This window comes from Pelmatolapia mariae, linkage group LG13 (assembly GCF_036321145.2).
Source record: "Pelmatolapia mariae isolate MD_Pm_ZW linkage group LG13, Pm_UMD_F_2, whole genome shotgun sequence".
In the NCBI taxonomy this organism is placed as follows: Eukaryota; Metazoa; Chordata; class Actinopteri; order Cichliformes; family Cichlidae; genus Pelmatolapia; species Pelmatolapia mariae.
Window position 1 is genome coordinate 35485943 of NC_086238.1, and position 27860 is coordinate 35513802.

The 27860-nt window shown below is 47.6% G+C and overlaps 1 protein-coding gene across 1 annotated transcript in view; it reads right to left on the reverse strand.

The window, feature by feature from the left end:
• slc2a15a (solute carrier family 2 member 15a) overlaps nucleotides 1-27860 on the reverse strand; it is a 72297-nt gene that overhangs the window by 15476 nt on the left and 28961 nt on the right. The window contains exons 4-6 of the mRNA XM_063491592.1: nucleotides 4654-4778; nucleotides 4168-4313; nucleotides 3731-3863 (exon numbers count right to left, since the gene is read on the reverse strand). Of these exons, the coding sequence (XP_063347662.1) occupies nucleotides 3731-3863; nucleotides 4168-4313; nucleotides 4654-4778 (404 nt within the window). The remainder of the gene's footprint in view (nucleotides 1-3730; nucleotides 3864-4167; nucleotides 4314-4653; nucleotides 4779-27860) is intronic.

A 27860-nucleotide genomic window follows, 5' to 3' on the forward strand; every position in this document is an offset into this window, starting at 1 on the left:
ACAACGCATGCTAAGTAAATACCCTTTATTAAAAATAATGGTCAAGCTAAATACTGCTTAATTAAATAACCAACTCACTGGACTCTTAATTAGGTTTTTTCATGTTGCTTGTGCCAAATTCTGACCTTGTCATTCAAAAGTTGCAGCAGACTCATCAGAGCAGCCAACCATAGCCTTTGTTTCCTATTGTTAGCTGACATGAGTTGCACCTTTTGTGGTCTGCTGTGTCTGCTTCAAGATTCAACATCTTGTACATTCAGAGAAACTCTTCTGCAAGCCTGGGTTGTAATTAGTAAATATTTGAGTTCTGTTGCCTTCTTTGAAGCCTGATGGCCATTTTTCTCTGATATGCTACTACGCAAATATCCCCAGCGGAAAAGGTTACATGAAGAGGATGTGGGACAAGTCAATGAAAGGCACTGGAGCTCAGGGTCATGGCCACCCTCAACCTGGGAGCCAGAACAGGCACCAGCAATGACTGGGCAGCTGCTATCCCCACCTAAGGAGTAGGTATGGGTGCAGAGACTAGCAGAGCCTCAGCCGGCCTGGGAACCAGAGCACGGACCAGCCGGGCCCTAGCCCCTCTCACCGGGAAACTGATATGGGTGCAGAGGATGGCTGGACTGCAGATGCCTTGGGAACAGGAACACGGAGAGGCAGAGGGGCGGGCTCAGAAAAAACGCACTTTAAACGGTCTTCAAACATTTTCTACCACGGCTAGCAGTCTTTGACAAAATAGTTGTTGACTTAGCAGTTCTAGGGATAGTAACTCCAGGCTCAGAATGAGCAGGGTGAAAACAGTTTTTAACATCCATAGAGCCAGAATCAGCAGCCTCAGAACAAGCAGTCTTAGATTTAGAAAGAGGGAGTATGAGGAAAAAAGGCATAACAGAATACACTGACGTAGGACACAGACTTTTAACGTTCAAAAACAGCTGACAGGAGAGAGAGAGGGAATATGGAACACAATATGGAAACTAGCACATTTCCAGTTCTTGCACCATTCCGTGTTGATGTCGAGACACAACCCCAGCACGTTTGCCACGCTTCCGCTTCTTCGCACACTGCTTTCGATGACCCATCCCTCAACGACCAGCATCAGTTCAGTTCAATTCAATTCAATTCAATTCAATTCAATTCAATTCAATTCAATTCAATTCAATTCAATTCAATTTATACAGCACCAAATCACAACAACAGTTGCCTCAAGGTGCTTTTTATTGTAAGGTAGAACCTGCCAGAAGAACACTGCACCCTCCTTATGATACATGGAGGGTTTCATCCCAAATCCTTCACCTCAGGGTCAGGGACTTCGGCTACGTCCACACTAGCCCGGATAAATTTGAAAAACGCGGAGCGTTTTGTCTGAAAACGCTTCGCGTCCACACTATTGTTTTCAGTCGTTTTCACAGAGTTGTGCGTCCACATTGAAACGGCCAAAAACGCTTACGTTCCAGTCCTGCGCATGTGTGAAACGCAAGACGATTCGACCTGCATCATTTCTGTCTGTCGCTTATTTACTTTCCGGCTCTTTGAAACGTCACAGCAAAATGTTGAGGAAAAGCTCAGAGTTTTTAAATGGACTAACAATGAGGTGGAGTTGTTGCTGCGAGTAACACAAAAGTACAAAGTTGCAAAAGCCAGTGAGGATTAAAGAATTTGAAGAAAAGCTATCTGGAGCATGTACAGGCTGATATTAATCTTTTATAGGGCTGTCAAACAAAACAACTGCTGGCTATCTTGAAGTGGTCACATGACTGCACCACATGACTAACATGCGTCAACGTTTTCGAAAGTCTGCGTTTTCACTGTCCACACTGCGACGCAAAAGCACCATTTTCAAATGTATGCTTTTTCGAGAGCGTTTTCCAAACGCTGCGTTTTCCTTGAGCGAAAACGCCGTCTCAGTGTGGACGGGAGGTCAAAACGGAGAGAAAACGATGCTTTTTCAAACAAAAACCCATCAGTGTGGACGTAGCCTTCGTGTCATCTGCCCGTTGGTGAAGCAATTGGCCAGAAATGCAGTATTTGACATATTTATTAGGGTTCATCAATAGGCTACAGAAGCCTATTGATGGCCGTTTTTTATCTGGGAGTCGAGCAGAGCAATTTGATTGGTATATACTTTCGACTTGTCATGATCTTAGCATTACTTCTGTCACTATCATTTTTGCTTTGAATGCAAATTTTACTACATATTGCAGGATGTTTGGGCCTCGGTGGGAGGCTGTCTCAGGCACAACCGACTGGATCTCTGTGGTGACCCAGAATGTTTAAGTTTTTGTAATCCCTCTTTTAAGATTAGTTTATTTTGTGTTTTCTGTGGGATGCGGCTACTTTTGCACCCCTGGTTTAAGTTGCACCGTAGTGAGAGCTCATGTAAAGGTTGATGATTCTTCATCGTCATCTGGCATCCCCACTAATAAGCCACAGCTCTGAATCAATTACCAGTGTAGATGCAATTAAATTAACAACTTTTATTTGATGTCTGTTTTTTACGTAGCTGGCAATAAACTATTTATTTTACACCCTGAACCACATTTCTGTCTGAAGCATAATAGACCTGAGTGCCTACTAGCATAGTTTGAACTAGATATTCCCAGGGTGGCATTTTGTGGTGTCCTTGTGATTGTAAAGCCTTTAAGCTCCCACTCACACCATCTCAGTGTGTGTAAATGTGCCATGCTCATTGGTTTCTTTTTCCTCATCACACCTCCTGGCCACACTAACAAAGTGGCCACAAAAGTGTATGCAAAGTGGAGCTTACATTATCACGGCTTCATCATCATTGGTGTCCAATTCCTGCCTTCCACACTGTCAAACTGTGACACAAGTACCTTAGAGCTTTATGAAAATTTCCTGGCTGTAGATTTTAATCAAGACTGGTTGCCTTTTCTCAGTTTTAAATACACAGTTTAAAACTGTGAGACCACCTCAATCCAGGATTAAAACTGACTGATGAAAAGGAGGCTTTCTTTTCTTTTTAACTTCTCTCTCTCTGTCATGGAGGTACACAAAGCTTTAAAGCTTTAAAGCTTTTGGTCTTGATAAACTTGATCCTTATTTTCTTAAAGTGGTTCAAGATTTTATAGTTGAGCCGCTAACTGATATTTATAATCTCACCCCCATGAACAACAAGACATATAGAAAAAATAGTTTTAAATACATAATTTTAATCTCATATATTCAGATTGTTTTTTTTCTCAGAATATAGCACCCTTGTCCCAGCTCCATCATTTTTAAACCAGGTCAGCGTCTATTGCAGATCATTACTATAACAGAATATAAAATACAATCAGTTCTACAGCTTTCTTTAAGCTGTCACACTTAAATGAAGCTAAACAAAATAAGAAGAAGCTGCTTAAAAGGAATAAATGTCTCAACTGAACATTTCTGTAAGTCTAACCCTTCCTACAGAAATGGTACCGCTGTTCACCCCAACCAATCACAGTAGATGGCCCCGCCCCTCCCTGAGTCTGGTTCTGCCGGAGGTTTCTTCCTGTTAAAAGGGAGTTTTTCCTTCCCACTGTCGCCAAAGTGCTTGTTCATAGGGGTCATATGATTGTTGGGTTTTTCTCTGTATTTATTATTGTGCGATCTACTGTACAATATAAAGCGCCTTGAGGCGACTTTTGTTGTGATTTGGCGCTGTATAAATAAAATTTAATTGAATTGAAATGAATTGTTTCATCCTCCAACCTAAATAATGCTGAACTAAAACAAAACTGACCTCTGATGGTAGCGTGGATGTTATGCTTCTCAATCAGCAGGTACCTGGGACTCTCTGGGAACCATGGCAACAACATCAGCTGGATGAAAGTGGGTACAGCAATCACTGAAAGAAAGAGGGGCCAGTGCTCCTCCTACAACAGTAACACAACAGTTATGCTTACCAACAGTAAGTGCTGAGAAAAACACCAGGGGAGCAGCAATAATTCATTAATAGCAACATTTTGGTTTGGCAACAAATCAGTCACAAGCCTCTAAATATGGGGGGACTATGTATAACATTGTCTTTGATTCCTAAACAGTTTTTAGAGCACATTTTGTAAAACCTTTTGAACATTTGAAATTGAAAGTCTTCAATCACATCTTGACTGTTTGATTTAAAGTATACTGTTAGCAGTGTATGCTACAGTCCAGTCCACACGCAGGTTGTTTGACTACCTTTCCTAGAAGCTCATGTAGACCGAGGATTTGGGCAACAAAAACTCCAGTTCCAATAAAGATGCTCGGCACAAGGCCAAGGAAACCTCTCAAGTTCTTCGGTGCTATCTCACCCAAGTACATTGGTACCACACTTAGAGAGATGCCTGCAAGAATAAGAGCAAAGAAGAAGATTGTTATAATATTACTCTGATTCACTTTTAAATATTAATTTAATTGAAAATAAAGTATATAAAGAGTTGGGAATGAGGATGTGTTTATTACAGAAGAGGATTAGGGCTACTGGAAAAAAAAAGAGGTTTTTATAATGGTGCTTTGCCAATATTTCTTTATGGAGCTGCACACAGGGAATGGCCTTCCCCAGACTGGCATGTATGTGGGTGTGTGTGTGTGTGTGTGTGTGTGTGTGTGTGTGTGTGTGTGTGTGTGTGTGCGCGTGTGTGTGCGTGTGTGTGTGTGCGTGTGTGTGTGTGTGTGTGTGTGTACCTGAGTGGATTCCTGTGATGAAACGGCCAATGATGATCATCTCAGGTGACCCACATATCCTGCTACAGCCCATAAGTAAACCAGCAATAAACACCAACACTGTTGTGTTTACCACTGTCCCCTTCCTGGAAGTACAAATACAAAGCACATAAAAGTAAGCGACCCAGAGGAAATGAAACAGCAAGGGCAATAACGGAAACCCCATCCCCTGATATATACACAGTCATACACTTAACCAACCCAGGATCATTGCAAAATGTCTAATAGACACACCGGTTCACTGCGTCTGTTTCACACTTTGCCTCTCGAAAGCATGAAATGGACATGCATGCAGAAGCTGCAGTAATAGCAGAGGGAGACATTTCATTTCAAGCCAACATGACAATAATCATAGGAATGTGTGTAAACAGGCATTATTAACACATGCTCATGTAAATACATATTAGCTGCCTAGCTATTCTGACAATTCAGGACTCTGGAATGTACTGATTTTTGTTCACTGCCGACTTCTTGGTTTTAAGTATATTATCTTCCTCTGTTGGAAATGCAACTCCTGCATGTGTGTTCACTTTGTCAGGGTTCTTGGGTCGTTGACCCTGCATTTTCAGTTCATGTTCACTGTTTGTTTCCTCATGTTCCATTTCCGGTTTCATTATGTTGGGCTGTGCACTCACCGGTCTCTCATTATCATCCTCATCAGTCGCTGTATTTAAACACTCAGTTTATCTCGGTTCAGCGTCGTGTCATTGTTGCTGTTAGGTTGTTGCCATATTCTCAGTTCATTCAGTCAACCAGTCAACCAGTCATTCAGTCATTCAGTCATTCAGTCAGCCAGTCATTCAGTCAGCCAGTCATTCAGTCATTCAGTCATTCAGTCAGCCAGTCATTCAGTCATTTAGTCATTCAGTCAGCCAGTCAGCCAGTCATTCAGTCATTCAGTCAGCCAGTCATTCAGTCATCCAGTCATTCAGTCATTAAGTCAGCCAGTCATTCAGTGATTCAGTCATTCAGTCAGCCAGTCATTCAGTCAGCCAGTCATTCAGTCATTCAGTCAGCCAGTCATTCAGTCATTCAGTCATTCAGTCAGCCAGTCATTCAGTCATTCAGTCAGCCAGTCATTCAGTCATTCAGTCAGCCAGTCATTCAGTCATTCAGTCACTCAGTCAGCCAGTCATTCAGTCAGCCAATCATTCAGTCATTCAGTCAGCCAGTCAGCCAGTCATTCAGTAATCCATTCATTCAGTCATTCAGTCATCCAGTCATTCAGTCATTCATTCAGCCAGTCAGCCAGTCATTCACTCAGCCAGTCAGCCAGTCATTCAGTCATTCAGTCATTCAGTCATTTAGTCAGCCAGTCAGCCAGTCAGCCAGTCATTCAGTCAGCCAGTCATTCGGTCATTCAGTCAGCCAGTCAGCCAGTCAGCCAGTCATTCAGTCAGCCAGTCAGCCAGTCAGCCAGTCAGCCAGTCAGCCAGTCATTCAGTCAGCCAGTCATTCAGTCAGGCAGTCAGCCAGTCATTCAGTCATTCAGTCAGCCAGTCATTCAGTAAACCATTCATTCAGTCATTCAGTCAGGCAGTCAGGCAGTCATTCAGTCAGCCAGTCAGGCAGTCATTCAGTCATTCAGTCAGCCAGTCATTCAGTCAGGCAGTCAGCCAGTCATTCAGTCATTCAGTCAGCCAGTCAGCCAGTCATTCAGTCATTCAGTCAGCCAGTCATTCAGTCAGCCAGTCAGCCAGTCATCCAGTCAGCCAGTCATTCAGTCAGCCAGTCAGCCAGTCAGCCAGTCATTCAGTCACTCAGTCAGCCAGTCATTCAGTCATTCAGTCAGCCAGTCATTCAGTCAGCCAGTCATTCAGTCAGCCAGTCATGCAGTCAGCAAGTCATCCAGTCATCCAGTCAGCCATTCATTCAGTCATTCAGTCAGCCAGTCATTCAGTCATTCAGTCATTCAGTCATTCAGTCAGACAGTCATTCAGTCATTCAGTCAGCCAGTCAGCCAGTCATTCAGTCAGCCAGTCATTCAGTCACTCAGTCAGCCAGTCAGCCAGTAAGGCCAGTCATTCAGTCATTCAGTCAGCCAGTCAGCCAGTCAGCCAGTCATTCAGTCAGCCGGTCATTCAGTCATTCAGTCATTCAGCCAGTCATTCAGTCATTCAGTCAGCCAGTCATTCTTTCATTCAGTCATTCAGTCAGCCAGTCAGTCAGTCAGCCAGTCATTCAGTCAGGCAGTCAGCCAGTCATTCAGTCATTCAGTCAGCCAGTCATTCAGTCATTCAGTCAGCCAGTCATCCAGTCAGCCAGTCATTCAGTCATTCAGTCAGCAAGTCATGCAGTCATTCAGTTAGGCAGTCATTCAGTCATTCAGTCAGCCAGTCATTCAGTCATTCAGTCATTCAGTCAGCCAGACATCCAGTCAGCCAGTCATTCAGTCACTCAGTCAGCCAGTCATTCAGTCAGCCAGTCAGCCAGTCAGCCAGTCAGCCAGTCATTCAGTCACTCAGTCAGCCAGTCATTCAGTCATTCAGTCAGCCGGTCATTCAGTCATTCAGTCAGCCAGGCAGCCAGTCAGCCAGTCATTCAGTCAGCCAGTCATTCAGTCACTCAGTCAGCCAGTCATTCAGTCATTCAGTCAGCCAGTCATGCAGTCATTCAGTTAGGCAGTCATTCAGTCATTCAGTCAGCCAGTCATTCAGTCATTCAGTCATTCAGTCAGACAGTCATTCAGTCATTCAGTCAGCCAGTCAGCCAGTCATTCAGTCAGCCAGTCAGACAGTCAGCCAGTCATTCAGTCACTCAGTCAGCCAGTCATTCAGTCAGCCAGTCAGCCAGTCAGCCAGTCATTCAGTCACTCAGTCAGCCAGTCATTCAGTCATTCAGTCAGCCAGTCATTCAGTCAGCCAGTCATTCAGTCAGCCAGTAAGCCAGTCAGCCAGTCAGCCAGTCATTCAGTCAGCCAGTCATTCAGTCAGCCAGTCAGCCAGTCATTCAGTCAGCCAGTCAGCCAGTCAGCCAGTCATTCAGTCACTCAGTCAGCCAGTCATTCAGTCAGCCAGTCATTCAGTCAGCCAGTCATTCAGTCAGCCAGTAAGCCAGTCAGCCAGTCAGCCAGTCAGCCAGTCATTCAGTCAGCCAGTCATTCAGTCACTCAGTCAGCCAGTCATTCAGTCAGCCAGTCAGCCAGTCAGCCAGTCATTCAGTCACTCAGTCAGCCAGTCATTCAGTAAACCATTCATTCAGTCATTCAGTCAGGCAGCCAGGCAGTCATTCAGTCAGCCAGTCAGGCAGTCATTCAGTCATTCAGTCAGCCAGTCATTCAGTCATTCAGTCATTCAGTCAGCCAGTCATTCAGTCAGGCAGTCAGCCAGTCATTCAGTCATTCAGTCAGCCAGTCATTCAGTCAGCCAGTCATTCAGTCAGCCAGTCATTCAGTCAGCCAGTCAGCCAGTCATTCAGTCATTCAGTCAGCAAGTCATGCAGTCATTCAGTTAGGCAGTCATTCAGTCATTCAGTCAGCCAGTCATTCAGTCATTCAGTCATTCAGTCAGCCAGACATCCAGTCAGCCAGTCATTCAGTCAGCCAGTCAGCCAGTCATTCAGTCAGCCAGTCAGACAGTCAGCCAGTCATTCAGTCACTCAGTCAGCCAGTCATTCAGTCAGCCAGTCAGCCAGTCAGCCAGTCATTCAGTCACTCAGTCAGCCAGTCATTCAGTCATTCAGTCAGCCAGTCATTCAGTCAGCCAGTCATTCAGTCAGCCAGTAAGCCAGTCAGCCAGTCAGCCAGTCATTCAGTCAGCCAGTCATTCAGTCACTCAGTCAGCCAGTCATTCAGTCAGCCAGTCAGCCAGTCAGCCAGTCAGCCAGTCACTCAGTCAGCCAGTCATTCAGTAAACCATTCATTCAGTCATTCAGTCAGGCAGCCAGGCAGTCATTCAGTCAGCCAGTCAGGCAGTCATTCAGTCATTCAGTCAGCCAGTCATTCAGTCATTCAGTCATTCAGTCAGCCAGTCATTCAGTCAGGCAGTCAGCCAGTCATTCAGTCATTCAGTCAGCCAGTCATTCAGTCATTCAGTCAGCCAGTCAGCCAGTCATCCAGTCAGCCAGTCATTCAGTCATTCAGTCAGCAAGTCATGCAGTCATTCAGTCAGCCAGTCATTCAGTCATTCAGTCAGCCAGTCATTCAGTCATTCAGTCATTCAGTCAGCCAGACATCCAGCCAGGCAGTCATTCAGTCAGCCAGTCAGGCAGTCATTCAGTCATTCAGTCAGCCAGTCATTCAGTCATTCAGTCATTCAGTCAGCCAGTCATTCAGTCAGCCAGTCATTCAGTCAGGCAGTCAGCCAGTCATTCAGTCATTCAGTCAGCCAGTCATTCAGTCAGCCAGTCATTCAGTCAGCCAGTCAGCCAGTCATCCAGTCAGCCAGTCATTCAGTCATTCAGTCAGCAAGTCATGCAGTCATTCAGTTAGGCAGTCATTCAGTCATTCAGTCATTCAGTCAGCCAGACATTCAGTCAGCCAGTCATTCAGTCATTCAGTCAGCCAGTCATTCAGTCATTCAGTCATTCAGTCAGCCAGTCATTCAGTCATTCAGTCAGCCAGTCATTCAGTCATTCAGTCACTCAGTCAGCCAGTCATTCAGTCAGCCAATCATTCAGTCATTCAGTCAGCCAGTCAGCCAGTCATTCAGTAATCCATTCATTCAGTCAGCCAGACATTCAGTCAGCCAGTCATTCAGTCATTCAGTCAGCCAGTCATTCAGTCATTCAGTCATTCAGTCAGCCAGTCATTCAGTCATTCAGTCAGCCAGTCAGCCAGTCATTCAGTCAGCCAGTCATTCAGTCAGCCAGTCATTCAGTCAGCCAGTAAGCCAGTCAGCCAGTCAGCCAGTCATTCAGTCAGCCAGTCATTCAGTCATTCAGTCATTCAGTCAGCCAGTCATTCAGTCAGCCAGTCAGGCAGTCAGCCGGTCATTCAGTCAGCCAGTCATTCAGTCAGCCAGTCATTCAGTCAGGCAGTCAGCCAGTCAATCAGTCATTCAGTCAGCCAGTCAGGCAGTCATTCAGTCATTCAGTCAGGCAGTCAGGCAGTCATTCAGTCAGCCAGTCAGGCAGTCATTCAGTCATTCAGTCAGCCAGTCATTCAGTCATTCAGTCATTCAGTCAGCCAGTCATTCAGTCATTCAGTCAGCCAGTCAGCCAGTCATTCAGTCATTCAGTCAGCCAGTCATTCAGTCAGCCAGTCATTCAGTCAGCCAGTCAGCCAGTCATCCAGTCAGCCAGTCATTCAGTCATTCAGTCAGCAAGTCATGCAGTCATTCAGTTAGGCAGTCATTCAGTCATTCAGTCATTCAGTCAGCCAGACATCCAGTCAGCCAGTCATTCAGTCACTCAGTCAGCCAGGCATTCAGTCAGCCAGTCATTCAGTCAGCCAGTCATTCAGTCAGGCAGTCAGCCAGTCATTCAGTCATTCAGTCAGCCAGTCATCCAGTCATTCAGTCAGCCAGTCATTCAGTCATTGAGTCAGACAGTCATTCAGTCATTCAGTCAGCCAGACATCCAGTCAGCCAGTCATTCAGTCAGCCAGTCAGACAGTCAGCCAGTCATTCAGTCAGCCAGTCATTCAGTCAGCCAGTCATTCAGTCATCCAGTCATTCAGTCATTCAGTCAGCCAGTCATTCAGTCATTTAGTCATTCGGTCATTCAGTCAGCCAGTCATCCAGTCAGCCAGTCATTCAGTCAGCCAGTCAGGCAGTCAGCCGGTCATTCAGTCAGCCAGTCATTCAGTCAGCCAGTCATTCAGTCAGGCAGTCAGCCAGTCATTCAGTCATTCAGTCAGCCAGTCAGGCAGTCATTCAGTCATTCAGTCAGGCAGTCAGGCAGTCATTCAGTCAGCCAGTCAGGCAGTCATTCAGTCATTCAGTCAGCCAGTCATTCAGTCATTCAGTCATTCAGTCAGCCAGTCATTCAGTCATTCAGTCAGCCAGTCAGCCAGTCATTCAGTCATTCAGTCAGCCAGTCATTCAGTCAGCCAGTCATTCAGTCAGCCAGTCAGCCAGTCATCCAGTCAGCCAGTCATTCAGTCATTCAGTCAGCAAGTCATGCAGTCATTCAGTTAGGCAGTCATTCAGTCATTCAGTCAGCCAGTCATTCACTCATTCAGTCATTCAGTCAGCCAGACATCCAGTCAGCCAGTCATTCAGTCAGCCAGTCATTCAGTCACTCAGTCATTCAGTCAGCCAGTCATTCAGTCATTCAGTCATTCAGTCAGCCAGTCAGCCAGTCATTCAGTCATTCAGTCAGCCAGTCATTCAGTCAGCCAGTCAGCCAGTCATTCAGTCATTCAGTCATTCAGTCAGCCAGTCAGCCAGTCATTCAGTCACTCAGTCAGCCAGTCATTCAGTCAGCCAGTCAGCCAGTCAGCCAGTCATTCAGTCACTCAGTCAGCCAGTCATTCAGTAAACCATTCATTCAGTCATTCAGTCAGGCAGCCAGGCAGTCATTCAGTCAGCCAGTCAGGCAGTCATTCAGTCATTCAGTCATTCAGTCATTCAGTCAGCCAGTCATTCAGTCAGGCAGTCAGCCAGTCATTCAGTCAGCCAGTCAGCCAGTCATTCAGTCATTCAGTCAGCCAGTCATTCAGTCATTCAGTCATTCAGTCAGCCAGTCATGCAGTCATTCAGTTAGGCAGTCATTCAGTCATTCAGTCATTCAGTCAGCCAGTCATGCAGTCATTCAGTTAGGCAGTCATTCAGTCATTCAGTCATTCAGTCAGCCAGTCAGCCAGTCAGCCAGACATCCAGTCAGCCAGTCATTCAGTCACTCAGTCAGCCAGTCATTCAGTCAGCCAGTCATTCAGTCAGCCAGTCATTCAGTCAGGCAGTCAGCCAGTCATTCAGTCATTCAGTCAGCCAGTCATCCAGTCATTCAGTCAGCCAGTCATTCAGTCATTGAGTCAGACAGTCATTCAGTCATTCAGTCAGCCAGACATCCAGTCAGCCAGTCATTCAGTCAGCCAGACATCCAGTCAGCCAGTCATTCAGTCAGCCAGTCAGACAGTCAGCCAGTCATTCAGTCACTCAGTCAGCCAGTCATTCAGTCAGCCAGTCAGCCAGTCAGCCAGTCATTCAGTCAGCCAGTCAGCCAGTCAGCCAGTCAGCCAGCCTTTCAGTCAGCCAGTCAGCCAGTAAGGCCAGTCATTCAGTCATTCAGTCAGCCAGTCAGCAAGTCAGCCAGTCATTCAGTCAGCCGGTCATTCAGTCATTCAGTCATTCAGTCATTCAGCCAGTCATTCAGTCATTCAGTCAGCCAGTCATTCTTTCATTCAGTCATTCAGTCAGCCAGTCATTCAGTCAGCCAGTCATTCAGTCAGCCGGTCATTCGGTCATTCAGTCATTAAGTCATTCAGTCAGCCAGTCAGCCAGTCATCCAGTCAGCCAGTCATTCAGTCATTCAGTCAGCCAGTCATGCAGTCATTCAGTCATTCAGTCATCCAGTCAGCCAGTCATTCAGTCATTCAGTCAGCCAGTCATGCAGTCATTCAGTCAGGCAGTCAGCCAGTCATTCAGTCATTCAGTCAGCCAGTCAGCCAGTCATTCAGTCATTCAGTCAGCCAGTCATTCAGTCATTCAGTCATTCAGTCAGCCAGTCATTCAGTCAGGCAGTCAGCCAGTCATTCAGTCATTCAGTCAGCCAGTCAGCCAGTCATTCAGTCATTCAGTCAGCCAGTCATTCAGTCAGCCAGTCAGCCAGTCATCCAGTCAGCCAGTCATTCAGTCATTCAGTCAGCCAGTCATTCACTCATTCAGTCATTCAGTCAGCCAGACATCCAGTCAGCCAGTCATTCAGTCAGCCAGTCATTCAGTCACTCAGTCAGCCAGTCATTCAGTCATTCAGTCAGCCAGTCATGCAGTCATTCAGTTAGGCAGTCATTCAGTCATTCAGTCAGCCAGTCATTCAGTCATTCAGTCATTCAGTCATTCAGTCATTCAGTCAGACAGTCATTCAGTCATTCAGTCAGCCAGTCAGCCAGTCATTCAGTCAGCCAGTCAGACAGTCAGCCAGTCATTCAGTCACTCAGTCAGCCAGTCATTCAGTCAGCCAGTCAGCCAGTCAGCCAGTCATTCAGTCACTCAGTCAGCCAGTCATCCATTCAGTCATTCAGTCAGCCAGTCATTCAGTCAGCCAGTAAGCCAGTCAGCCAGTCAGAAAGTCATTCAGTCATTCAGTCATTCAGTCAGCCAGTCATTCACTCATTCAGTCATTCAGTCAGCCAGACTTCCAGTCAGCCAGTCATTCAGTCAGCCAGTCATTCAGTCACTCAGTCAGCCAGTCATTCAGTCAGCCAGTCAGCCAGTCAGCCAGTCATTCAGTCACTCAGTCAGCCAGTCATTCAGTAAACCATTCATTCAGTCATTCAGTCAGGCAGTCAGGCAGTCATTCAGTCAGCCAGTCAGGCAGTCATTCAGTCATTCAGTCAGCCAGTCATTCAGTCATTCAGTCATTCAGTCAGCCAGTCATTCAGTCATTCAGTCAGCAAGTCATGCAGTCATTCAGTTAGGCAGTCATTCAGTCATTCAGTCAGCCAGTCATTCAGTCATTCAGTCATTCAGTCTGCCAGACATCCAGTCAGCCAGTCATTCAGTCAGCCAGTCATTCAGTCACTCAGTCAGCCAGTCATTCAGTCAGCCAGTCAGCCAGTCAGCCAGTCATTCAGTCAGCCAGTCAGCCAGTCAGCCAGTCATTCAGTCACTCAGTCAGCCAGTCATTCAGTCAGCCAGTCAGCCAGTCAGCCAGTCATTCAGTCACTCAGTCAGCCAGTCATTCAGTCATTCAGTCATTCAGTCATTCAGTCAGCCAGTCATTCAGTCAGCCAGTAAGCCAGTCAGCCAGTCAGCCAGTCAGCCAGTCATTCAGTCAGCCAGTCATTCAGTCACTCAGTCAGCCAGTCAGGCAGTCATTCAGTCAGCCAGTCAGGCAGTCATTCAGTCATTCAGTCAGCCAGTCATTCAGTCATTCAGTCACTCAGTCAGCCAGTCATCCATTCAGTCATTCAGTCAGCCAGTCATTCAGTCAGCCAGTAAGCCAGTCAGCCAGTCAGCCAGTCAGCCAGTCATTCAGTCAGCCAGTCATTCAGTCAGCCAGTCATTCACTCATTCAGTCATTCAGTCAGCCAGACATCCAGTCAGCCAGTCATTCAGTCAGCCAGTCATTCAGTCACTCAGTCAGCCAGTCATTCAGTCATTCAGTCAGCCAGTCATGCAGTCATTCAGTCAGCCAGTCATTCAGTCAGCCAGTCATTCAGTCACCCAGTCAGCCAGTCATTCAGTCAGCCAGTCAGCCAGTCAGCCAGTCATTCAGTCACTCAGTCAGCCAGTCATCCATTCAGTCATTCAGTCAGCCAGTCATTCAGTCAGCCAGTAAGCCAGTCAGCCAGTCAGCCAGTCAGCCAGTCATTCAGTCAGCCAGTCATTCAGTCACTCAGTCAGCCAGTCATTCAGTCAGGCAGTCAGCCAGTCAGCCAGTCATTCAGTCATTCAGTCAGCCAGTCATTCAGTCATTCAGTCATTCAGTCAGCCAGTCAGCCAGTCATCCAGTCAGCCAGTCATTCAGTCATTCAGTCAGCAAGTCATGCAGTCATTCAGTTAGGCAGTCATTCAGTCATTCAGTCAGCCAGTCATTCAGTCATTCAGTCATTCAGTCAGCCAGACATCCAGTCAGCCAGTCATTCAGTCACTCAGTCAGCCAGTCATTCAGTCAGCCAGTCATTCAGTCAGCCAGTCATTCAGTCAGGCAGTCAGCCAGTCATTCAGTCATTCAGTCAGCCAGTCATCCAGTCATTCAGTCAGCCAGTCATTCAGTCATTGAGTCAGACAGTCATTCAGTCATTCAGTCAGCCAGACATCCAGTCAGCCAGTCATTCAGTCAGCCAGACATCCAGTCAGCCAGTCATTCAGTCAGCCAGTCAGACAGTCAGCCAGTCATTCAGTCACTCAGTCAGCCAGTCATTCAGTCAGCCAGTCAGCCAGTCAGCCAGTCATTCAGTCAGCCAGTCAGCCAGTCAGCCAGTCATTCAGTCAGCCAGTCAGCCAGTAAGGCCAGTCATTCAGTCATTCAGTCAGCCAGTCAGCAAGTCAGCCAGTCATTCAGTCAGCCGGTCATTCAGTCATTCAGTCATTCAGTCATTCAGCCAGTCATTCAGTCATTCAGTCAGCCAGTCATTCTTTCATTCAGTCATTCAGTCAGCCAGTCATTCAGTCAGCCAGTCATTCAGTCAGCCGGTCATTCGGTCATTCAGTCATTAAGTCATTCAGTCAGCCAGTCAGCCAGTCATCCAGTCAGCCAGTCATTCAGTCATTCAGTCAGCCAGTCATGCAGTCATTCAGTTAGGCAGTCATTCAGTCATTCAGTCATTCAGTCAGCCAGTCATTCAGTCATTTAGTCATTCGGTCATTCAGTCAGCCAGTCATCCAGTCAGCCAGTCATTCAGTCAGCCAGTTAGCCAGTAAGGCAGTCATTCAGTCATTCAGTCAGCCAGTCATTCAGTCATTGAGTCAGACAGTCATTCAGTCATTCAGTCAGGCAGACATCCAGTCAGCCAGTCATTCAGTCAGCCAGTCATTCAGTCATTCAGTCATTCAGTCAGCCAGTCATTCAGTCAGGCAGTCAGCCAGTCATTCAGTCATTCAGTCAGCCAGTCAGCCAGTCATTCAGTCATTCAGTCAGCCAGTCATTCAGTCATTCAGTCATTCAGTCAGCCAGTCAGCCAGACAGCCAGTCATTCAGTCACTCAGTCAGCCAGTCATTCAGTCATTCAGTCAGCCAGTCATTCAGTCAGCCAGTCATTCACTCATTCAGTCATTCAGTCAGCCAGACATCCAGTCAGCCAGTCATTCAGTCAGCCAGTCATTCAGTCACTCAGTCAGCCAGTCATTCAGTCATTCAGTCAGCCAGTCATGCAGTCATTCAGTCAGCCAGTCATTCAGTCAGCCAGTCATTCAGTCACTCAGTCAGCCAGTCATTCAGTCAGCCAGTCAGCCAGTCAGCCAGTCATTCAGTCACTCAGTCAGCCAGTCATCCATTCAGTCATTCAGTCAGCCAGTCATTCAGTCAGCCAGTAAGCCAGTCAGCCAGTCAGCCAGTCAGCCAGTCATTCAGTCAGCCAGTCATTCAGTCACTCAGTCAGCCAGTCATTCAGTCAGGCAGTCAGCCAGTCATTCAGTCATTCAGTCAGCCAGTCAGCCAGTCATTCAGTCATTCAGTCAGCCAGTCATTCAGTCATTCAGTCATTCAGTCAGCCAGTCAGCCAGTCATCCAGTCAGCCAGTCATTCAGTCATTCAGTCAGCAAGTCATGCAGTCATTCAGTTAGGCAGTCATTCAGTCATTCAGTCAGCCAGTCATTCAGTCATTCAGTCATTCAGTCAGCCAGACATCCAGTCAGCCAGTTATTCAGTCACTCAGTCAGCCAGTCATTCAGTCAGCCAGTCATTCAGTCAGCCAGTCATTCAGTCAGGCAGTCAGCCAGTCATTCAGTCATTCAGTCAGCCAGTCATCCAGTCATTCAGTCAGCCAGTCATTCAGTCATTGAGTCAGACAGTCATTCAGTCATTCAGTCAGCCAGACATCCAGTCAGCCAGTCATTCAGTCAGCCAGACATCCAGTCAGCCAGTCATTCAGTCAGCCAGTCAGACAGTCAGCCAGTCATTCAGTCACTCAGTCAGCCAGTCATTCAGTCAGCCAGTCAGCCAGTCAGCCAGTCATTCAGTCAGCCAGTCAGCCAGTCAGCCAGTCAGCCAGTCATTCAGTCAGCCAGTCAGCCAGTAAGGCCAGTCATTCAGTCATTCAGTCAGCCAGTCAGCAAGTCAGCCAGTCATTCAGTCAGCCGGTCATTCAGTCATTCAGTCATTCAGTCATTCAGCCAGTCATTCAGTCATTCAGTCAGCCAGTCATTCTTTCATTCAGTCATTCAGTCAGCCAGTCATTCAGTCAGCCAGTCATTCAGTCAGCCGGTCATTCGGTCATTCAGTCATTAAGTCATTCAGTCAGCCAGTCAGCCAGTCATCCAGTCAGCCAGTCATTCAGTCATTCAGTCAGCCAGTCATGCAGTCATTCAGTTAGGCAGTCATTCAGTCATTCAGTCATTCAGTCAGCCAGTCATTCAGTCATTTAGTCATTCGGTCATTCAGTCAGCCAGTCATCCAGTCAGCCAGTCATTCAGTCAGCCAGTTAGCCAGTAAGGCAGTCATTCAGTCATTCAGTCAGCCAGTCATTCAGTCATTGAGTCAGACAGTCATTCAGTCATTCAGTCAGGCAGACATCCAGTCAGCCAGTCATTCAGTCAGCCAGTCATTCAGTCATTCAGTCATTCAGTCAGCCAGTCATTCAGTCAGGCAGTCAGCCAGTCATTCAGTCATTCAGTCAGCCAGTCAGCCAGTCATTCAGTCATTCAGTCAGCCAGTCATTCAGTCATTCAGTCATTCAGTCAGCCAGTCATTCAGTCAGGCAGTCAGCCAGTCATTCAGTCATTCAGTCAGCCAGTCAGCCAGTCATTCAGTCATTCAGTCAGCCAGTCATTCAGTCAGCCAGTCAGCCAGTCATCCAGTCAGCCAGTCATTCAGTCATTCAGTCAGCCAGTCATTCACTCATTCAGTCATTCAGTCAGCCAGACATCCAGTCAGCCAGTCATTCAGTCAGCCAGTCATTCAGTCATTCAGTCAGCCAGTCATTCACTCATTCAGTCATTCAGTCAGCCAGACATCCAGTCATTCAGTCATTCAGTCATTCAGTCATTCAGTCATTCAGTCAGACAGTCATTCAGTCATTCAGTCAGACAGTCAGCCAGTCATTCAGTCAGCCAGTCAGACAGTCAGCCAGTCATTCAGTCACTCAGTCAGCCAGTCATTCAGTCAGCCAGTCAGCCAGTCAGCCAGTCATTCAGTCACTCAGTCAGCCAGTCATCCATTCAGTCATTCAGTCAGCCAGTCATTCAGTCAGCCAGTAAGCCAGTCAGCCAGTCAGCCAGTCATTCAGTCATTCAGTCATTCAGTCAGCCAGTCATTCACTCATTCAGTCATTCAGTCAGCCAGACATCCAGTCAGCCAGTCATTCAGTCAGCCAGTCATTCAGTCACTCAGTCAGCCAGTCATTCAGTCAGCCAGTCAGCCAGTCAGCCAGTCATTCAGTCACTCAGTCAGCCAGTCATTCAGTAAACCATTCATTCAGTCATTCAGTCAGGCAGTCAGGCAGTCATTCAGTCAGCCAGTCAGGCAGTCATTCAGTCATTCAGTCAGCCAGTCATTCAGTCATTCAGTCATTCAGTCAGCCAGTCATTCAGTCATTCAGTCAGCAAGTCATGCAGTCATTCAGTTAGGCAGTCATTCAGTCACTCAGTCAGCCAGTCATTCAGTCATTCAGTCAGCCAGTCATGCAGTCATTCAGTTAGGCAGTCATTCAGTCATTCAGTCAGCCAGTCATTCAGTCATTCAGTCATTCAGTCATTCAGTCATTCAGTCAGACAGTCATTCAGTCATTCAGTCAGCCAGTCAGCCAGTCATTCAGTCAGCCAGTCAGACAGTCAACCAGTCATTCAGTCACTCAGTCAGCCAGTCATTCAGTCAGCCAGTCAGCCAGTCAGCCAGTCATTCAGTCACTCAGTCAGCCAGTCATCCATTCAGTCATTCAGTCAGCCAGTCATTCAGTCAGCCAGTAAGCCAGTCAGCCAGTCAGCCAGTCATTCAGTCATTCAGTCATTCAGTCAGCCAGTCATTCACTCATTCAGTCATTCAGTCAGCCAGACATCCAGTCAGCCAGTCATTCAGTCAGCCAGTCATTCAGTCACTCAGTCAGCCAGTCATTCAGTCAGCCAGTCAGCCAGTCAGCCAGTCATTCAGTCAGCCAGTCAGACAGTCAGCCAGTCATTCAGTCACTCAGTCAGCCAGTCATTCAGTCAGCCAGTCAGCCAGTCAGCCAGTCATTCAGTCACTCAGTCAGCCAGTCATTCAGTCATTCAGTCAGCCAGTCATTCAGTCAGCCAGTAAGCCAGTCAGCCAGTCAGCCAGTCAGCCAGTCATTCAGTCAGCCAGTCATTCAGTCACTCAGTCAGCCAGTCAGGCAGTCATTCAGTCAGCCAGTCAGGCAGTCATTCAGTCATTCAGTCAGCCAGTCATTCAGTCATTCAGTCACTCAGTCAGCCAGTCATCCATTCAGTCATTCAGTCAGCCAGTCATTCAGTCATTCAGTCAGCCAGACATCCAGTCAGCCAGTCATTCAGTCAGCCAGTCATTCAGTCACTCAGTCAGCCAGTCATTCAGTCATTCAGTCAGCCAGTCATGCAGTCATTCAGTCAGCCAGTCATTCAGTCAGCCAGTCATTCAGTCACTCAGTCAGCCAGTCATTCAGTAAACCATTCATTCAGTCATTCAGTCAGGCAGTCAGGCAGTCATTCAGTCAGCCAGTCAGGCAGTCATTCAGTCATTCAGTCAGCCAGTCATTCAGTCAGCCAGTCATCCAGTCAGCCAGTCATTCAGTCAGCCAGTTAGCCAGTCAGCCAGTCATTCAGTCACTCAGTCAGCCAGTCATTCAGTAAACCATTCATTCAGTCATTCAGTCAGGCAGTCAGGCAGTCATTCAGTCAGGCAGTCATCCAGTCATTCAGTCATTCAGTCAGCCAGTCATCCAGTCATTCAGTCAGCCAGTCATTCAGTCATTGAGTCAGCCAGTCATTCAGTCATTCAGTCATTCAGTCAGCCAGACATCCAGTCAGCCAGTCATTCAGTCAGCCAGTCATTCAGTCACTCAGTCAGCCAGTCATTCAGTCAGCCAGTCATTCAGTCAGCCAGTCATTCAGTCAGGCAGTCAGCCAGTCATTCAGTCATTCAGTCAGCCAGTCATCCAGTCATTCAGTCAGCCAGTCATTCAGTCATTCAGTCATTCAGTCAGCCAGACATCCAGTCAGCCAGTCATTCAGTCAGCCAGACATCCAGTCAGCCAGTCATTCAGTCAGCCAGTCAGACAGTCAGCCAGTCATTCAGTCACTCAGTCAGCCAGTCATTCAGTCAGCCAGTCAGCCAGTCAGCCAGTCATTCAGTCACTCAGTCAGCCAGTCATTCAGTCATTCAGTCAGCCAGTCATTCAGTCAGCCAGTCAGCCAGTCATTCAGTCAGCCAGTCAGCCAGTCAGCCGGTCATTCAGTCATTCAGTCATTCAGCCAGTCATTCAGTCATTCAGTCATTCAGTCAGCCGGTCATTCGGTCATTCAGTCATTCAGTCATTCAGTCAGCCAGTCAGCCAGTCATCCAGTCATTCAGTCATTCAGTCAGCCAGTCATGCAGTCATTCAGTTAGGCAGTCATTCAGTCATTCAGTCAGCCAGTCATTCAGTCATTCAGTCATTCAGTCAGACAGTCATTCAGTCATTCAGTCAGCCAGTCAGCCAGTCATCCAGTCATCCAGTCATTCAGTCATTCAGTCAGCCAGTCATTCAGTCATTTAGTCATTCGGTCATTCAGTCAGCCAGTCATCCAGTCAGCCAGTCATCCAGTCAGCCAGTCATTCAGTCAGCCAGTCAGACAGTCAGCCAGTCATTCAGTCACTCAGTCAGCCAGTCATTCAGTCAGCCAGTCAGCCAGTCAGCCAGTCATTCAGTCACTCAGTCAGCCAGTCATTCAGTAAGGCCAGTCATTCAGTCATTCTTTCATTCAGTCATTCAGTCAGCCAGTCATTCAGTCAGCCAGTCATTCAGTCAGCCAGTCAGCCAGTCATGCAGTCATTCAGTTAGGCAGTCATTCAGTCATTCAGTCAGCCAGTCATTCAGTCATTCAGTCATTCAGTCAGACAGTCATTCAGTCATTCAGTCAGCCAGTCAGCCAGTCAGCCAGTCATTCAGTCAGCCAGTCAGACAGTCAGCCAGTCATTCAGTCAGCCAGTCAGCCAGTCATTCAGTCATTCAGTCAGCCAGTCATTCAGTCAGCCAGTCATGCAGTCAGCCAGTCATCCAGTCATCCAGTCATTCAGTCATTCAGTCAGCCATTCATTCAGTCATTCAGTCAGCCAGTCATGCAGTCAGCCAGTCATCCAGTCAGCCAGTCATTCAGTCAGCCAGTCATTCAGTCAGCCAGTCATGCAGTCAGCCAGTCATCCAGTCAGCCAGTCATGCAGTCAGCCAGTCATCCAGTCATCCAGTCATTCAGTCAGCCATTCATTCAGTCATTCAGTCAGCCAGTCATTCAGTCAGCCAGTCATGCAGTCAGCCAGTCATTCAGTCAGCCAGTCATGCAGTCATTCAGTCATTCAGTTAGGCAGTCATTCAGTCATTCAGTCAGCCAGTCATTCAGTCTTTTAGTCATTCGGTCATTCAGTCATTCAGTCATTCAGCCAGTCAGCCAGTCATTCAGTCAGCCAGACATCCAGTCAGCCAGTCATTCAGTCAGCCAGTCAGACAGTCAGCCAGTCATTCAGTCACTCAGTCAGCCAGTCATTCAGTCAGCCAGTCAGCCAGTCATTCAGTCACTCAGTCAGCCAGTCATTCAGTCATTCAGTCAGCCAGTCATCCAGTCATCCAGTCATTCAGTCAGCCATTCATTCAGTCATTCAGTCAGCCAGTCATTCAGTCAGCCAGTCATGCAGTCATTCAGTCACTCAGTCAGCCAGTCATTCAGTCATTCAGGCAGCCAGTCATTCAGTCAGCCAGTCATTCAGTCAGCCAGTCATGCAGTCAGCCAGTCATCCAGTCAGCCAGTCATTCAGTCAGCCAGACATCCAGTCAGCCAGTCATTCAGTCATTCAGTCAGCCAGTCATCCAGTCATTCAGTCAGCCAGTCATTCAGTCAGCCAGTCAGCCAGTCAGCCAGTCATTCAGTCAGCCATTCAGCCAGTCATTCAGTCATTCAGTCAGCCAGTCATTCAGTCAGCCAGTAAGCCAGTCAGCCAGTCAGCCAGTCAGCCAGTCATTCAGTCAGCCAGTCATTCAGTCACTCAGTCATTCAGTCATTCAGTCATTCAGTTAGGCAGTCATTCAGTCATTCAGTCAGCCAGTCATTCAGTCTTTTAGTCATTCGGTCATTCAGTCATTCAGTCATTCAGCCAGTCAGCCAGTCATTCAGTCAGCCAGACATCCAGTCAGCCAGTCAGACAGTCAGCCAGTCATTCAGTCACTCAGTCAGCCAGTCATTCAGTCAGCCAGTCAGCCAGTCAGCCAGTCATTCAGTCAGACAGTCAGCCAGTCATTCAGTCAGCCAGTCATTCAGTCATTCAGTCATTCAGTCAGGCAGTCATTCAGTCATTCAGTCAGCCATTCATTCAGTCATTCATCCAGTCATTCAATTATTCAGTCATTCAGTCAGCCAGTCAGCCAGTCATTCAGTCATTCAGTCAGCCAGTCATTCAGTCACTCAGTCAGCCAGTCATTCTTCCATTCAGTCATTCAGTCAGTTAGGCAGTCAGTCAGCCAGTCAGCCAGTCATTCAGTCATTCAGTCAGCCAGTCATTCAGTCACTCAGTCAGCCAGTCATTCAGTAAACCATTCATTCAGTCATTCAGTCAGGCAGTCAGGCAGTCATTCAGTCAGCCAGTCAGGCAGTCATTCAGTCATTCAGTCAGCCAGTCATTCAGTCATTCAGTCAGCCAGTCATTCAGTCAGGCAGTCAGCCAGTCATTCAGTCATTCAGTCAGCCAGTCAGCCAGTCAGCCAGTCATCCAGTCAGCCAGTCATTCAGTCATTCAGTCAGCAAGTCATGCAGTCATTCAGTTAGGCAGTCATTCAGTCATTCAGTCAGCCAGTCATTCAGTCATTCAGTCATTCAGTCAGCCAGACATCCAGTCAGCCAGTCATTCAGTCAGCCAGTCATTCAGTCACTCAGTCAGCCAGTCATTCAGTCAGCCAGTCATTCAGTCAGCCAGTCATGCAGTCAGCCAGTCATCCAGTCATTCAGTCATTCATTCAGCCAGTCATTCAGTCAGCCAGTCATTCAGTCAGCCAGTCATGCAGTCATTCAGTCAGCCAGTCATTCAGTCATTCAGTCATTCAGTCAGCCAGTCAGCCAGTCAGCCAGTCATTCAGTCAGCCAGTCAGACAGTCAGCCAGTCATTCAGTCACTCAGTCATTCATTCAGCCAGTCATTCAGTCAGCCAGTCATTCAGTCAGCCAGTCATGCAGTCAGCCAGTCATCCAGTCAGCCAGTCATTCAGTCAGCCAGTCATTCAGTCAGCCAGTCATGCAGTCAGCCAGTCATCCAGTCATCCAGTCATTCAGTCATTCAGTCAGCCATTCATTCAGTCATTCAGTCAGCCAGTCATTCAGTCAGCCAGTCATGCAGTCAGCCAGACATCCAGTCAGCCAGTCATTCAGTCAGCCAGTTAGCCAGTAAGGCAGTCATTCAGTCATTCAGTCAGCCAGTCATTCAGTCAGCCAGTCAGTCAGTCATCCAGTCATTCAGTCAGCCAGTCATTCAGTCATTGAGTCAGACAGTCATTCAGTCATTCAGTCAGCCAGACATCCAGTCAGCCAGTCATTCAGTCAGCCAGACATCCAGTCAGCCAGTCATTCAGTCAGCCAGTCAGACAGTCAGCCAGTCATTCAGTCACTCAGTCAGCCAGTCATTCAGTCAGCCAGTCAGCCAGTCAGCCAGTCATTCAGTCACTCAGTCAGCCAGTCATTCAGTCATTCAGTCAGCCAGTCATTCAGTCAGCCAGTCATTCAGTCAGCCGGTCATTCGGTCATTCAGTCATTCAGTCATTCAGTCAGCCAGTCATCCAGTCAGCCAGTCATTCAGTCATTCAGTCAGCCAGTCATGCAGTCATTCAGTTAGGCAGTCATTCAGTCATTCAGTCAGCCAGTCATTCAGTCATTCAGTCAGCCAGTCATTCAGTCTTTTAGTCATTCGGTCATTCAGTCATTCAGTCATTCAGCCAGTCAGCCAGTCATTCAGTCAGCCAGACATCCAGTCAGCCAGTCAGACAGTCAGCCAGTCATTCAGTCACTCAGTCAGCCAGTCATTCAGTCAGCCAGTCAGCCAGTCAGCCAGTCATTCAGTCACTCAGTCAGCCAGTCATTCAGTCAGCCAGTCATTCAGTCATTCAGTCAGGCAGTCATTCAGTCATTCAGTCAGCCATTCATTCAGTCATTCATCCAGTCATTCAATTATTCAGTCATTCAGTCAGCCAGTCAGCCAGTCATTCAGTCATTCAGTCAGCCAGTCATTCAGTCACTCAGTCAGCCAGTCATTCTTTCATTCAGTCATTCAGTCAGTTAGGCAGTCAGTCAGCCTGTCAGCCAGTCATTCAGTCATTCAGTCAGCCAGTCATTCAGTCACTCAGTCAGCCAGTCATTCAGTAAACCATTCATTCAGTCATTCAGTCAGGCAGTCAGGCAGTCATTCAGTCAGCCAGTCAGGCAGTCATTCAGTCATTCAGTCAGCCAGTCATTCAGTCATTCAGTCATTCAGTCAGCCAGTCATTCAGTCAGGCAGTCAGCCAGTCATTCAGTCATTCAGTCAGCCAGTCATTCAGTCATTCAGTCAGCCAGTCAGCCAGTCAGCCAGTCATCCAGTCAGCCAGTCATTCAGTCATTCAGTCAGCAAGTCATGCAGTCATTCAGTTAGGCAGTCATTCAGTCATTCAGTCAGCCAGTCATTCAGTCATTCAGTCATTCAGTCAGCCAGACATCCAGTCAGCCAGTCATTCAGTCAGCCAGTCATTCAGTAAACCATTCATTCAGTCATTCAGTCAGGCAGTCAGGCAGTCATTCAGTCAGCCAGTCAGGCAGTCATTCAGTCATTCAGTCAGCCAGTCATTCAGTCATTCAGTCATTCAGTCAGCCAGTCATTCAGTCAGGCAGTCAGCCAGTCATTCAGTCATTCAGTCAGCCAGTCATTCAGTCATTCAGTCAGCCAGTCATTCAGTCATTCAGTCAGCCAGTCAGCCAGTCATTCAGTCATTCAGTCACTCAGTCAGCCAGTCATTCAGTCATTCAGTCAGCCAGTCATTCAGTCAGCCAGTCATTCAGTCAGCCAGTCAGCCAGTCATTCAGTCAGCCAGTCAGCCAGTAAGGCCAGTCATTCAGTCATTCAGTCAGCCAGTCAGCCAGTCAGCCAGTCATTCAGTCAGCCGGTCATTCAGTCATTCAGTCATTCAGTCATTCAGCCAGTCATTCAGTCATTCAGTCAGCCAGTCATTCTTTCATTCAGTCATTCAGTCAGCCAGTCATTCAGTCAGCCAGTCATTCAGTCAGCCGGTCATTCGGTCATTCAGTCATTCAGTCATTCAGTCAGCCAGTCATCCAGTCAGCCAGTCATTCAGTCATTCAGTCAGCCAGTCATGCAGTCATTCAGTTAGGCAGTCATTCAGTCATTCAGTCAGCCAGTCATTCAGTCATTCAGTCAGCCAGTCATTCAGTCTTTTAGTCATTCGGTCATTCAGTCATTCAGTCATTCAGCCAGTCAGCCAGTCATTCAGTCAGCCAGACATCCAGTCAGCCAGTCAGACAGTCAGCCAGTCATTCAGTCACTCAGTCAGCCAGTCATTCAGTCAGCCAGTCAGCCAGTCAGCCAGTCATTCAGTCACTCAGTCAGCCAGTCATTCAGTCAGCCAGTCATTCAGTCATTCAGTCATTCAGTCAGGCAGTCATTCAGTCATTCAGTCAGCCATTCATTCAGTCATTCATCCAGTCATTCAATTATTCAGTCATTCAGTCAGCCAGTCAGCCAGTCATTCAGTCATTCAGTCAGCCAGTCATTCAGTCACTCAGTCAGCCAGTCATTCTTCCATTCAGTCATTCAGTCAGTTAGGCAGTCAGTCAGCCAGTCAGCCAGTCATTCAGTCATTCAGTCAGCCAGTCATTCAGTCACTCAGTCAGCCAGTCATTCAGTAAACCATTCATTCAGTCATTCAGTCAGGCAGTCAGGCAGTCATTCAGTCAGCCAGTCAGGCAGTCATTCAGTCAGCCAGTCATTCAGTCATTCAGTCATTCAGTCAGCCAGTCATTCAGTCAGGCAGTCAGCCAGTCATTCAGTCATTCAGTCAGCCAGTCATTCAGTCATTCAGTCAGCCAGTCAGCCAGTCAGCCAGTCATCCAGTCAGCCAGTCATTCAGTCATTCAGTCAGCAAGTCATGCAGTCATTCAGTTAGGCAGTCATTCAGTCAGCCAGTCATTCAGTCATTCAGTCATTCAGTCAGCCAGACATCCAGTCAGCCAGTCATTCAGTCAGCCAGTCATTCAGTCACTCAGTCAGCCAGTCATTCAGTCAGCCAGTCATTTAGTCAGGCAGTCAGCCAGTCATCCAGTCATTCAGTCATTCAGTCAGGCAGTCAGCCAGTCATCCAGTCATTCAGTCAGCCAGTCATTCAGTCATTGAGTCAGACAGTCATTCAGTCATTCAGTCAGCCAGACATCCAGTCAGCCAGTCATTCAGTCAGCCAGACATCCAGTCAGCCAGTCATTCAGTCAGCCAGTCAGACAGTCAGCCAGTCATTCAGTCACTCAGTCAGCCAGTCATTCAGTCAGCCAGTCAGCCAGTCAGCCAGTCATTCAGTCACTCAGTCAGCCAGTCATTCAGTCATTCAGTCAGCCAGTCATTCAGTCAGCCAGTCATTCAGTCAGCCAGTCAGCCAGTCATTCAGTCAGCCAGTCAGCCAGTAAGGCCAGTCATTCAGTCATTCAGTCAGCCAGTCAGCCAGTCAGCCAGTCATTCAGTCAGCCGGTCATTCAGTCATTCAGTCATTCAGTCATTCAGCCAGTCATTCAGTCATTCAGTCAGCCAGTCATTCTTTCATTCAGTCATTCAGTCAGCCAGTCATTCAGTCAGCCAGTCATTCAGTCAGCCGGTCATTCGGTCATTCAGTCATTCAGTCATTCAGTCAGCCAGTCATTCAGTCAGCCAGTCAGCCAGTCAGCCAGTCATTCAGTCAGCCATTCAGCCAGTCATTCAGTCATTCAGTCAGCCAGTCATTCAGTCATTTAGTCATTCGGTCATTCAGTCAGCCAGTCATCCAGTCAGCCAGTCATTCAGTCAGCCAGTCAGCCAGTCAGCCAGTCATTCAGTCATTGAGTCAGCCAGTCATGCAGTCATTCAGTCACTCAGTCAGCCAGTCATTCAGTCATTCAGTCAGCCAGTCATTCAGTCAGCCAGTCATTCAGTCAGCCAGTCATGCAGTCAGCCAGTCATCCAGTCAGCCAGTCATTCAGTCAGCCAGACATCCAGTCAGCCAGTCATTCAGTCATTCAGTCATTCAGTCAGCCAGTCATCCAGTCATTCAGTCAGCCAGTCATTCAGTCAGCCAGTCAGCCAGTCAGCCAGTCATTCAGTCAGCCATTCAGCCAGTCATTCAGTCATTCAGTCAGCCAGTCATTCAGTCAGCCAGTAAGCCAGTCAGCCAGTCAGCCAGTCAGCCAGTCATTCAGTCAGCCAGTCATTCAGTCACTCAGTCATTCAGTCATTCAGTCATTCAGTCATTCAGTCATTCAGCCAGTCAGCCAGTCATTCAGTCAGCCAGACATCCAGTCAGCCAGTCAGACAGTCAGCCAGTCATTCAGTCACTCAGTCAGCCAGTCATTCAGTCAGCCAGTCAGCCAGTCAGCCAGTCATTCAGTCACTCAGTCAGCCAGTCATTCAGTCAGCCAGTCATTCAGTCATTCAGTCATTCAGTCAGGCAGTCAGCCAGTCATTCAGTCAGCCAGTCAGCCAGTAAGGCCAGTCATTCAGTCATTCCTTCATTCAGTCATTCAGTCAGCCAGTCATTCAGTCAGCCAGTCATTCAGTCAGCCAGTCAGCCAGTCATGCAGTCATTCAGTTAGGCAGTCATTCAGTCATTCAGTCAGCCAGTCATTCAGTCATTCAGTCATTCAGTCAGACAGTCATTCAGTCATTCAGTCAGCCAGTCAGCCAGTCATTCAGTCAGCCAGTCAGACAGTCAGCCAGTCATTCAGTCACTCAGTCAGCCAGTCATTCAGTCATTCAGTCAGCCAGTCATTCAGTCAGCCAGTCATGCAGTCAGCCAGTCATCCAGTCATCCAGTCATTCAGTCATTCAGTCAGCCATTCATTCAGTCATTCAGTCAGCCAGTCATTCAGTCAGCCAGTCATGCAGTCAGCCAGTCAGGCAGTCAGCCAGTCATTCAGTCAGCCAGTTAGCCAGTAAGGCAGTCATTCAGTCATTCAGTCAGCCAGTCATTCAGTCAGCCAGTCAGTCAGTCATTCAGTCATTCAGTCAGCCAGTCAT